Here is a 12,427-nt window from a genome sequence, read left to right as displayed (position 1 = left end):
ATATATATATATATATATATATATATAATTGAGCGACTCGATCAAACTCGACTCGAGCTTGAGCTGGCTGATTTCATAGGAGCGTTATACTGTGCAACTGTGTGCACCATGCAAGGTGCACACGAAATTGGATTCATAATTTTTATACTATAGATCCATAATGTCTATACTATAGATTCATAATTTCTGTACTATAGATTCATAATTTCTATACTATATATAGATTCATAATTTCTATAATGTAGATTCATAATTTCTATACTAAAAATTCATAATTTCTAAACTATATAGTTATCAAATTATGAACATATAGTTCAGTGATTTATGAATACATAGTTCAATAATTGGGAATATAAACATTGAAAATTATAAAAATAGAGTTTTGTAATTGTGAATATAGAATTCAATAATTATGAATCTATAATATAGAAATTATGAATTCAATTCCGTGTGCACACGGTTGCACAACATAATTTGTAGATTTCATAACTTAGCCGAGCTCGAACTTCAATTTTCGAATTCAAACCTACCTGACTCAGCTCGTTTACTCCTACTCTTGTATAATAATCGTAAATTATACAGGAGAGCTAAATGTATACTCCTTAACACTTTTCATTCTAGATATGCCAGAATTTCTCTTCATATAACACGTTTATCGTACCTTTATTAATCTTCCCTTGCGTTGAAGCGTGAAAGGAAAAAAAGTAAGAGATAGACGTATAATTGCTGGGTATTTAAGAAAATTGCAGAATACTCAAAATCTTTACATGCAACACTTATTTAATGTTCCTGCAGGCCATGAATGAAGCCATACACATTACACAGCCTGCCCAAATCTCTACATTTTCATATTTTCAACTTGTCAGACTCAGACAAGCAACGTCGTAGACAAAATAATATTTAAAAAATGGGTAGTTCAGTTCGGCGATCTGTAGTGTTTCCTTTTCCGGAATCGCCCAAAGTCTTTGCTTTCACTAAATCTTGATTTGTAAACCAATTTGAGCTTGACCCTTTTTGATTTATCCTTAAGAATAAGCCTTTTTTTGGTTGCAATGGCTGAGAGTTTTGTGCGTGTGGATGAATCAAGCCTCCTGGAGACCACTCCTCTGCTCCCCCCGCTGCCCCAGAAGCCTGGAAATCAAGAGAAAAAAGGGAATGGAGAGGAGATTGATGGGCGTGATCACGTGGCCACCGATCTCGATAAAGCTCTGCAGAGATTGGAGTGGTTTCTGGGGGCGCTGGGGTTCAATCAGAGCTCAGTTCTGAGGATTGTGGTGTCCTGGGGTTTGTTTTTGGTTCTGGGTTTGGCTGTCCCGGTGGTGATTCTTGAGCTCTCCGATTGCCGGGGGTGCCAGAAGGGTCAAATCAAGAGCTTTGAAGTGGACATAGTGGTGTCTCAGGCTTGTCTAGCGGCTGTTTCTCTGCTCTGCGCTTCGCACAACTTGCGGAAATATGGTATTCGGAAGTTCCTGTTTGTGGACCGGTACAGTGGGCATGTGGAGCGGTTCAGTGAGGAGTATATTAAGAAGATTTCTGTGAGTCTTTTGCTTCTCTTGGATCTTCTGTATGTGCCATTGTTCATTTTTTTAAAATTTTTTCTGTGAATGTGGTGTTTTCTTGCTCTGCTGATAGATTTTGGCTCTGTTTGGGGAGCATATAGCTTATTTTAAGCTACTAATAAGCTATAAGCTTTGATAATGTTTTCAAAATAAACTAGTAGATTTTCTTAGTTTATGTGCCATTGTTCATTTTTTTAAAATTTTTTCTATGAATGTGGTGTTTTCTTGCTCTGCTGATAGATTTTGGCTCTGTTTGGGGAGCGTATAGCTTATTTTAAGCTACTAATAAGCTATAAGCTTTGATAATGTTCTCAAAATAAACTAGTAGCGTATAGCTTATTTTAAGCTACTAATAAGCTATAAGCTTTGATAATGTTCTCAAAATAAACTAGTAGCTTAAAATAAGAGTTTATTTTGAAACGTTACTATAAAGTAGGCGTTTCAAAAATAACCTAGTAGCTTCCTAACTTAGATGAAACCGCAGTTAGCTTCTAATTGGCCACTCCTGTTGGGAGTGGGGTTGCCCCCCACTTATTGATTTTGAGTGATCTAATAGGCTACTCCTGTTGGGAGTGGTGTTGCCCCCGCTTATAGATTTTGAGTGATCAAGGGAAACTTCAGCCAGTACTTGAGAGTGTGTACTGGGTAAACTCATCTTACGACCCTAGCCGACAAAGGATCATAATGAGGTAAACCAACCTAGTTTGCTCATAGTTGACTAGCTAAAACTAAAGAAGTCAATAGGCAGCTCCTGATGGGAGTCGAACTTATAGCTTTGTGGTAGCCGACAAAAGATCACAATGAGGTAAACCAACCTAGGTTGTTCATAGCTGGCTCAAACTAAAAAAGTCAATAGGCAGCTCTTGATGGGAGTCAAACTTGTAACTTTGTAGTTATCAAGCCAACAACTTACTAACTTGGCTAGAGTTGTCCTGCCGACATATTTTAGCAATGCTGTGTGTTGTGTTCCCGGGCAAAAGCACGTGTCAAGGGGCGAGGGAGGGGTGATTTGGTTGGCACTGGTTTGCCTATGGTGGAAGAGGCATTGGACAGCAGAAGTACAGAAAAGATAAAGAGGGTTTTATGGAGTTTCCTTCTCCTTGTTTTCTTATAAATTCTGGCTTAATTCATTAGCAACACAAACCTCTCTTCTTATAGCAGAGAGTTACACTTTCCTAAAGTTAACAAAAGGAAACTTAGACTAAATAAGCTAATATAGAAACTAACTAAACTGATCTAGAAAAAGGAAACAAAGACTAACTAAAACATAAAAGGAAAGGAGAATCATTAAAGCTCCTTACCATAATTATTTGCTATTTCTAAAGGAACTAAATCAATTCTAATAGTAAAGAACATATCACTGTGTTTCGTAACTATATTACTTAATCTGACTATTCCAATTATAGATTAACTTATCTGCCTTTTACATGTTTGGCCACATTTTTTGCTTATTTGAGCCAATAATCCATGAATAACTCTGAGTGGGTGGATAATCAATAAGCATACATCATTATGGTGAGTCTTGCCAATCAGGGACTATAATCTATAGTGAATCAAGTTGAGGCTAGAGTTTTAGTTCTATTTGAAATCGAAATACTGTTATTGCGATTCCTTTCCTGGGAAAATATCGGTAGAAAAGAGGAATAAATGTCCTCTGATATAACTATTCCTTTTTTGTTGAATGAAAGGGGTTAATGTAGTTTTTGCAGCTTACTATGCTTTAATCTTCTGACTTTTGAATTCCATTTAGTCTGTGATGCTGGGAACTATATGTTTGAAGTTTTTCAAGTGGTCTGAAATTGAATTCTGCATTTATATTTGATCCTATTTATGATTTTTGCAATATGTTTGGCAACGAAAGGAAGTGATTGGCTGTTTAGGTATGCGTTACATGATTCACAGATTCATAATTTGTAGCCAAAACATAATCATCTTACAAGAATTAATTTTTTTAAAAAAATACAGAACTTAATGTTTTTTCTTGGGGGGTGATGGTTTAACAGGATTCAATCCGCTTGCTCGTATTGTGGGTGTTACCGTGTCTCGTTTTGAAGACTGCACGAGAAATCATCCGCGTTTTGTATGTGCATCAAGAATCATTGTGGCATTCCACCGCTATCTTATTAGCTTTTATTATGTCGTGGACTTTTGCTGCTGCAATTTTTCTCTCGGTCTGTGTTCTATTCCACTTGGTCTGCAATCTGCAAATCATACATTTTGATGATTATGCAAACCTCTTGGAACGAGAATCTGATGTTTTGCTACTAATGAAAGAGCATATGCGCCTCCGGTATAATCTATCAAAGATTAGCCACAGATTCCGAATATTTCTTCTGCTGGAGTTCACAATTGTCACTGGGAGCCAGTTTGTAACGCTCTTCCAGACAACAGCATATCATGGTATAATAACTTGTGTCAATGGTGGAGATTTTGCGGTAAGTTCAAACTTCTGCATTTCTTGGTCTATACTTTTTGTATTTGTTGGGCGGAGGCCTGAAGGGCCAAGTCCAGCACTCTGCCTCTCGAAAATGTGAAGGTATAAGGAAATAAGGTTGCGTCTTTACTACTAGCTTTAGGTTTTGGCGTAGTGGTAAGCGTTTGATCTTAACAGTATTGTTCTGAATCAGATAGGCTGCATAAGCGTGCTTAACTTTATGCATCAACGTTTTTCTTGGTCCGATCTTTTCGTGTTTAGCTGCCACACAATACTGTTCTCGTTGCTTGCAACGCATTTGTCTTTGCAGAATAGCTTTTGTGTTACACTATCATTTAAAGATGGATTCTTTACTCTTCTTTTGTTTGGGGGCTTCAGGTCTCCTCGATTGTTCAGGTGGTGGGGGTGATTCTTTGCTTGAATGCTGCTTCGAAAATATCCCACAGGGCGCAAGGCATTGGATCGCTAGCGAGCAGGTGGCATGCTCTAGCGACGTGCGGTTCTGGCGAGGCATCTCAAATGAGAAACACAAACAATGGGAACTCAGAGGCCACCAATGCTCATATCACGAGCTCGTTCTATAGGATCGGCTCAGAAAGCGATTTGGAGTCCGTGGACTTCATGATGATGCCGACGAATACACATTTGGCTTCTTCTATGTCCTCGTACCAGAAACGACAATCCTTAGGTATGTTTTCAGAGGCTGATTTCTTCGTGTTTGTTACCTTGTCACCACACTATGAATAGATCGGTATCTTTTCCCTAGTAAATGTACTTCGTGTTTGTTACCTTGTCACCACACTATGAATAGAACGGAATCTTTTCCCTAGTAAATGTACACTTTCAGCTAAGAAATGTTTGACACATCAAACATCTCATAAGGAGATACTAACCACAAAAATGGAGAACTGGAGAATGAAAAAAAAAAAAAACATTTACTTGCATATTTGGAAACGAGGGGCAAAGAGTTAAGTAAATAGGGACAATCTCATCCAAATTAGTTCGATTGTTGACTTGATAATCACAAGGTTACAAATTCAACTCCTAGTTAGAGCCGCCTATTGACCTTCTTGATTTGAGCCGATTAGCTATGGGCAACTTAGGTTGGTTTACCTCATTGTGGTACTTTACCTGCTAGCATCACAAGACAGGATTTACCTAGTGCAGACTCTCAGATAATAATTGCGGGTCCATTCAAGATTCTGATGCAAATACATTTTTTTTTGAGTGTGTTATTATGTCATATATTATAGTGGCACTTGCAGTCTTGCACATATGTTATTCACTTAAGCTGCGGTTATGCAGTGATGTATCTGCAGAGCAATCGAGGAGGAATAACCATATACGGATGGACAGTGGACCGAGGCCTAATCAACACCATCTTCTTCATAGAGCTCTCGCTCATCCTGTTCGTGCTAGGGAAGACGATAGTATTCACAGGTGCATGATCAAAAGGACCTTCCACTCCCTCGAGAGCGGTCTGTGTTGATGTAACCCTAAGTTACAGCAGCAGCTCTGCTGCTGCTTACGGAGACCACCATTTGTGAGCTAATGATGTATGAACACGGTGCTTATACAAGTGATTTTTGACGAATTATTGAAAAGGTCCAGGTTGGTTTGTTAGCAGGAATTGAAGAAAGAGTTCGTAGCTGAAGGCAGACCCCTCAAGGAAGAAAGGAATATACGGTTTGTGTTGTATTGTATGTATAAAAAGTAAAAGAAAGTAAAGAATTTTGCATCCATTTGGCTTACACTTTTTTACTGCCTCTATTTCATTTATTGGTTAATTACTTTTTTTTTGTTGGTATTTAATAGCATTTTCAATGTAATTTTTAAATATATAAAACTTATATATATATATATATATATATATATATATATATATATATATATATATATATATATATATATTAATATTTAAACAACATTATAAAAAAAATGTAAATAATTTAATCAAACTTCATTTCATACACAAAAAATGATATAGAGAATCATTTAATTTCTTTAGCATGAGCAAAAATATGCCCAAACATAATTGTGTATGAGGGACATTTGAAACGAATAATGCAGAAATCCTAAATCAAGAATCGCAATACAAACGAAATACATTACCGAATTTTTATTTTTATTTTTTACAATTAAATCATTAAACTTAAAAAGTATACAAGTAAATATGTACTCCGTAACTTTTATGATTATTTTTCATGTAATTTAAGTTAAAAATATTTTAATCTTTCATAATAAGAAATGACAATTCTTAATACATATCATCATATAAATAAATATGATAGCTTTCAAATATATATATATATATATATATATATATATATATGATTAGATTTTATCGGAAAAAAGAAAATAAAAATACTCCTTATAAGTTTAGTCACTAAATTACACAAAAATATGAAGTTCAATATAGTCTATTTTAACACTTTTGCCATACAAAAATTATATTATGACACGAAAAAGTTCATTATATTAACACAGTGCCGGAAACTGGGTTTTATATATTGTCAAGTTGATTTTGTGTTTTTTTTTTTTTAATATTTCACACAACTGCAGAGCTAATAGTCTTTAAAAAACACAGCAAGTAAAGCTACACGAGACTACAAGCGCTGAAGAGAAGAGAAGCAACAGAGTGGTGTGTCCATAAAACAGTACATTTCCTCCCTGAACACCCAATTTAAGGGGTTTTACACAATTCCTGCTCATTTGTATAAGGTTATATCTCCAAGCAGGCAGCAGAGCTTCCTCTTTAAACTTAATTGGTGGGGGCAAATTTCAACTAAATCGGGCATGCATGCTTCGTTGCCTTGCAACTGGCAAAATGCCAAAATAAAACCATTTAGTTACCCCCATCATCACCACAAAGCTCATAACAACTCACCGCCACATACCATCATCATCTAACAATACAACGATGGACCTGAAAACATACCCTACCAACCAGCATGGCACATGATACGAGGAAGTAGGAAACCCGACAATAGTGTGGCAAAATACAGACACTAAGAATAGCTAGTGTTGAAAGATACCTTGTTGAGAGCTTGACAGACAAAAATGTTTGCCTGTCCAGATTGTTTTGTTCAACTAGGCTCCCTCAACCTGTGCTTTGCTTGATACTGCTGCAGTAACATTTTGCAGATGAGTGTCGTATCTTTCATTTCCACTGCACACCCAAATCTTGCTCATACAATAAAAATCAACAAAACAAAGGGAAAAGGGTCTAACAAGAAAAGAGATGGCAAGGAAAATACATGTTTAAACCAGCTGAAAAACACAAACTACAAGAAATCAGGGAAAAAAATACATGACCAAAGAGAATCAAGAAATCTCAGGTCAATAGCCAAATTCTCACTAATAAATGCACCAAAGCTTAACTGGTTAACATCAACTATCACTACCAACTTGTGCAAAATAACAAGAATCCACCATGTATAGTGCAGGGAGAGATTTAGCTTGTCTAGGACTGTCTAATCTTCAATTTTCTAACATACAGTAGATATGACTTCCTCATGTAAAAACCCCAAACAAGAAGTCCAAAAATAATGGGAGGAAACAACGGCATTTCACACAAATATTTTTGAGATGGCAAGCATGAAAGGTTTACCTGCTGATCCAGATTCTGGATGTCATTGATAAAAAGTAAAAGAGAAAGCATGTGAAACCAACATTTCTGAAAGACAAACACATTCCTATTTCAATATTGGCAAATGAAATAATTCCACATGAAGGGAAAGGAACTTTGTGATCCTCGATTACATCCATGTATTCAGATCCAATAATTACCTTCAAATGTTCATTAGTTTCTGTCTAGGTCTTCTTCAATGAAAATGATAGTACACCCTGTCCGCTTTACACCACCACCATCTCTTGCAAACACAATGTGAAGATTAAATTGGATAAAAAATAAAATTACCAAGAAAACCCATAAACAGTAACACCAATAAAATCCATAAGCTCTACTATTCAGAACCAACATCATAGAAATTGTTTACAATTTGCAAATGAGAAATATGTTACATACACGAGACACAATCGAAATCGATCGGTATAAGGGCTCAGCATACCACCCTGCAAGGCAAGCAGTCTGGCAGACGTGTGTTTAAGTCTACCTGCAACACATCTGACTACTGTGTCAAAATAATCCTTCCTCCACCTATTTTGTAAAATGTGCCTGCTAAAAAACAGCACGAGTGATCGTCTCACAAACAATGTTTGCAACTTCCTCACAGTAGATGGCTCTCTCACCTCAACCTTATCAATGACGAGTATTGCAGAAAGCAAATCTTAACAGTACAAATGAGCAATGCTGAATTTTCTTAACCAAACAAACCACCATTTCCAAATTCACCTTGCTGCAACTCCTTTCTACGCAGCTCCTCAAGGGGATCTGGACTCTTCTTGTGTACTCTTCGCACCCGCCTAATTCATTAAAAGGAAACAATGAAATCTTTTCCACAAGATAGCAATTTTCTTATGACAGTGATAGTTCACACAATCAAACAAAATATCACCTGTCCTGATCATGCTGTGCTGGAAATGTAGGCATGAATTCTTTAGACTTGGGGAGAGGAACTTCACGAAACCACTCATGGTTGAGAGCCTCATCAGCAGTTATACGCTGCAATTTATTACACCAATAGTATTAGAATATCAAATACAGAAGACAAATAGAGAGTTACCCTAGTGGAGGAAGTGAAGGTTTTTTTCAGTCTATTTAGTACCTTCTCGGGATCATAAGTTAGAAGCCTGTTCAACAGGTCAAAGCCAGCATCAGAAAGTATTGGTGACCCAAAGTTGAAGGGTGTGGCTGGAAACTTCTTGCGCAATAGATTATACCTGAAACAAATAAGAACCAGGTTAAAAGAAAAATGAAATACTCATTTAACTGATATTGTCGTCAGAGGAGGCAAGAAAGCCAGACCAGTATCACCCAAAGCTGGAAGCCTGGGAAAACAGTGGCAAAAAACAGAGAACATAAATCTCAAGTTATTTTGTGTATGGAAAGAATTTACAAGGAAAAGATACTTACTGATGCTTCACAAAGTTGATCTTGACACCTGGAAGTTTAGAAAAACCAGGCCATATTGTTTCATTGGGTGTGCCGAGGATTTTGAAAATCTGAAGGTAAACAAAGCACATTAGAACTATGTGGTGGGAATAAATACAGCTACAACCAATTCCTTCTAAAGGAGAAGTACAGACACAACAGTAGTTACCTTATCAAGTTGTTCAATCTCAGATTTCCCATTGAATAATGGTTCTTTGGATAACAATTCAGCCATAATGCAACCCAATGACCACATATCAATTGCTGTTGAATATTGTTTGGCTCCCAATAGCAATTCTGGTGCCCTGCAAGCAAATGAACTCTTCAATGTCTAGATAACCTATTAGTTAAGCAGAACCTCACACAACATCTAGATAACCTATTTTTAAAAATAAATAAGTAAACTCCCCAGGAATATGTATGCACACATAATATTAGAGCTACAGTTAAAGACCCAACAAAGGAAAGTATATTATATTCTTATGACCTTTCGAAGAAACTCAAAGCTACCTAAATGCAAGATACTAACTTCACCAATGTTGCACACTAAATCATAAATTCTACAGAGACAACCTAAATAAAATCTACAAACAGAAGGTGCAGAACCAAAATATCTTGTGATACATAGACGCACAATATATGAAGACATGACTATAACAATATGGGATCAAAACGATCTGTTAAAAAGGTTAGAAAAAATGCAGACAGATTGATACTCACCTGTACCACAAAGTAACCACCAATTGAGTGTATGGTTTCAGAGGGCTCCCATATTGCCGAGCTAACCCAAAGTCACAGATCTTCAACTCACCACGGTTATTTAAAAGCAAATTTGAAGTCTTCAAATCTCGGTGAAGAACCCAATTATCATGGAGATACTTGATACCCTCCAAAAGCTGGAGCATAAGGCATTTTACTTCACTTTGGCTAAATGGCTGCTTCATTGATTCCATCAATGCCTTAAGGTCATGTTCCATATATTCCATCACCATGAAAATACTGTCAAGACTGTTGCCAACAACTACTTCCTTAACATCTACTATAGAGGGATGATGAAATGAAAGAAGAATATTTATCTCCCTTAGAGAAGTCAATGGAAATCCTTCTCTCTCTTTCTCCATCTTAACCTTTTTCAAAGCAACAATTTCTCCGGTCTTATTATCCTTAGCCCGGTAGACTACCCCATAGGTGCCTTCATCTATCTTGTTAAGCCTCTCAAATTCATCAACACTCCTACATCCTTGAAGCATGTTTACACTTCTTTGTTGAGGGGGTGCAGGGTCTGGTGTACCACACGAGACATGGTCATCTTCAGAATCTGTATCTGACTGGCTAGCACTAGTACCATCATAATTACGATCCTTAACCACATCCATGTAATCATTGTTGTCAACATCATTGTCAGCATAACTATCTCTACTGGAAGACCTAACTCGCTCATCAGATCCTGATGATCTTGTCCTAGTTCCTTCAGCATCTCTTCTGAGCTCCCCAAGTTCTGGGGTCAACGATTTACGGTTCCCCTTAAATTCCGTGGACTCAGGTGCTGACTTCCTCTTTTTCGATTTAGGAATTTCATCATCATTGGAGATTTCACCTTCATCAGCTGGGGAATCAGCATCAGTTGCCCACCTTGAAAACTTTATGGTTCGAGTGGGTAAATACTCATCATCTTGAGCCTCCTGAAATGTCTGAGCCTCCTGTTCACTGCCACTGCGTTCCTCATTGTGGGGCAAAGCTACATCAACCAGGGATTCTGCAACACTTGCAACATCAGTTCCAACTGTAATGTTTGGCTCAGCAGGAGCAACAGGAGAATGCTGAATCTTGCTCTCCTTCGTAGGAGAATCCTGTACAGCAATATCCTGATGAGGTTTAGGTGTGGGAGTGGGATTGGACTTTACCGTGGGAGGCTGAGGAGGAAGGCTTGAAGTAGTTCGTAAGCTAACTGTCTTCACTGTTCTACTCACTTCCTTATCATCTCTATCCCAAATGATAGGAGAGAATTTCCTCTTCTTACTCTGGACAGGTGACTGATTTCCATTAACCAACTTCTTTGCCACAACATCTTTCAACTCTGAATCTGTATCCACAGCACCATCAGAACCACTATCGCTAGACAGCTCCCCTGGCTCCCGGTCAACATCCCTGACTACAAACCCAGATCTCTCAGCTTCACCAGCACTCCCACCGCTTCCACCTTCGCTACTGCCAGAGTCACTCCTACTAGACACAGAACGACGCTCTCCATTCATCACTTCCCTTTCTTTTACCTCCTTCTGTCTGACCCTACCCCTATCACGGCTATTCCTGTCACGAACTCGAACCCTCTCATAATCCTGATTCCCATCCCTGATTCGATCATAATCCCTCTTGGAATACCCAAATTCCCTCCTGGGCACATCCAAATCTGACTCCCGGCTCCTGAACTCATTATCTCTGTAACCTCCGTGCCTTCCAGCAGCCATACGGAAGTTAACGCAAACAAAACCCTAAATTCAACCTCAAAACCAAAAACCCTAACCCTAAAATCCCCCCCAAAAAAAAGTCAATTCAATCTCCTACCGACCAAACCCTAAATCGACCCAACAAATCGAACCAATAAAATCAGAAACCACAATCAAATTCAAAAGCAGCAACAAATCGAACTTTTTTTTTTTTTTTTTTTGCTTTTTCGGAATCGCAAACTACAGAAATCGCAGAAACAGAAACCCTAGGAGTCTGAAGTCGAAAAGTTTCTCTATCGAACGCGATTGAGATCGAAAAACGCCTTACCGCAGCGAAGATAGAGATATATGTGTATATATATTAGGAGGGATGGAGAGGCGGCGGCGGCGACGCGGCTTCTGTAGAGAGAGAGATATGGGGGCTATTCTCCTTCTCTCGCGTATTCGCACGATGATAAAGCGATATGGAAACCTCGTCGAAAGAGGGCTTCTCTGATTGGCTTTGCGTTTGTTAAATTGGGTGCCTTGGGAATTCAGATTTTGTATTTCCTTAATTATTTTAATGGGTTTTTGAGAATTACTGAAACCCCCCTAATCTTTCTTCCAATTTCATTCTGCGCCTTTCCTCATATTTATATAACATAAATCTAATCCCAACCATCTTAGGAAAATACTTATATTTTAAAATTTGAAACGAGTGTTTTACCCATGTAATACGAAATAATTTATGCTATTATAAATTTAAATATAAAATTTAGAAGAAATACAAAAAATATATATATTAAATATACAATATATAATATAATATAATTGAACCTCGCATATATTATATTTGGTCATGTATTTTCATAGTGTAAAAAAATAAATAAAAATTTATATAATTACTATTGTCCTTAATCATGTACTTCGTACATATTTAGATAATTTATATAAT

At 37.4% G+C, this 12,427-nt stretch overlaps 2 protein-coding genes and 1 long non-coding RNA gene across 7 annotated transcripts; 1 reads left to right on the top strand and 2 right to left on the bottom strand.

Moving 5' to 3' along the window:
- The first annotated feature begins 624 nt into the window (after positions 1-624).
- On the top strand, positions 625-7,108 carry LOC109172028. 4 transcript variants are annotated; one of them, XM_019321162.1, is made up of 6 exons: positions 625-1,535; positions 3,563-3,994; positions 4,372-4,503; positions 4,543-4,681; positions 5,299-5,433; positions 5,599-5,770. In XM_019321162.1, exons 1-6 carry the CDS (start codon positions 1,053-1,055, stop codon positions 5,625-5,627), a joined length of 1,350 nt encoding a protein of 449 aa, XP_019176707.1. In that variant the 5' UTR covers positions 625-1,052; the 3' UTR covers positions 5,628-5,770. The 4 variants fall into 4 exon arrangements, with proteins under 4 accessions (XP_019176707.1, XP_019176709.1, XP_019176706.1 ...); XM_019321161.1 differs by having other exon boundaries at positions 627-1,535; positions 4,372-4,681; positions 5,621-5,770; XM_019321160.1 differs by having other exon boundaries at positions 627-1,535; positions 4,372-4,681.
- On the bottom strand, positions 6,616-7,585 carry LOC109172029. The gene is made up of 2 exons (XR_002052685.1): positions 7,029-7,585; positions 6,616-6,812 (listed from the first exon to the last, which is right to left on the bottom strand). It is a non-coding gene; the product is annotated as an uncharacterized LOC109172029 (long non-coding RNA).
- A 323-nt stretch (positions 7,586-7,908) lies between these two features.
- LOC109172026 (cyclin-dependent kinase G-2) lies at positions 7,909-12,002 on the bottom strand. Of its 2 annotated transcripts, none has more exons than XM_019321157.1 (6): positions 9,767-12,000; positions 9,216-9,351; positions 9,029-9,117; positions 8,721-8,835; positions 8,511-8,617; positions 7,909-8,418 (listed from the first exon to the last, which is right to left on the bottom strand). In XM_019321157.1, exons 1-6 carry the CDS (start codon positions 11,512-11,514, stop codon positions 8,316-8,318), a joined length of 2,298 nt encoding a protein of 765 aa, XP_019176702.1. In that variant the 5' UTR covers positions 11,515-12,000; the 3' UTR covers positions 7,909-8,315. The 2 variants fall into 2 exon arrangements, with proteins under 2 accessions (XP_019176702.1, XP_019176704.1); XM_019321159.1 differs by lacking the exon at positions 7,909-8,418 and adding an exon at positions 8,921-8,943 and having other exon boundaries at positions 8,507-8,617; positions 9,767-12,002.
- Between the last annotated feature and the right edge of the window lie 425 nt (positions 12,003-12,427).

The sequence above is a fragment of the Ipomoea nil genome, unplaced genomic scaffold (genome assembly GCF_001879475.1).
Source record: "Ipomoea nil cultivar Tokyo-kokei standard unplaced genomic scaffold, Asagao_1.1 scaffold0382, whole genome shotgun sequence".
Classification (NCBI taxonomy): Eukaryota; Viridiplantae; Streptophyta; class Magnoliopsida; order Solanales; family Convolvulaceae; genus Ipomoea; species Ipomoea nil.
Note: the sequence above shows the minus strand (reverse complement) of the source record. Positions and strands in the feature narration are given on the sequence as shown.

Coding starts and splice junctions, on each gene's coding strand:
- LOC109172028 (XM_019321160.1), top strand. CDS start 1,053: ATGGCTGAGAGTTTTGTGCGTGTGGATGAATCAAGCCTCCTGGAGACC. Junction 3,995..4,371: donor TCAATGGTGGAGATTTTGCG/GTAAGTTCAAAC, acceptor TGGGGGCTTCAG/GTCTCCTCGATTGTTCAGGT. Junction 4,682..5,298: donor CCAGAAACGACAATCCTTAG/GTATGTTTTCAG, acceptor GCGGTTATGCAG/TGATGTATCTGCAGAGCAAT.
- LOC109172026 (XM_019321157.1), bottom strand. CDS start 11,514: ATGGCTGCTGGAAGGCACGGAGGTTACAGAGATAATGAGTTCAGGAGC. Junction 8,618..8,720: donor TAACTTATGATCCCGAGAAG/GTACTAAATAGA, acceptor AATAAATTGCAG/CGTATAACTGCTGATGAGGC. Junction 8,419..8,510: donor GCACAGCATGATCAGGACAG/GTGATATTTTGT, acceptor TTAATGAATTAG/GCGGGTGCGAAGAGTACACA.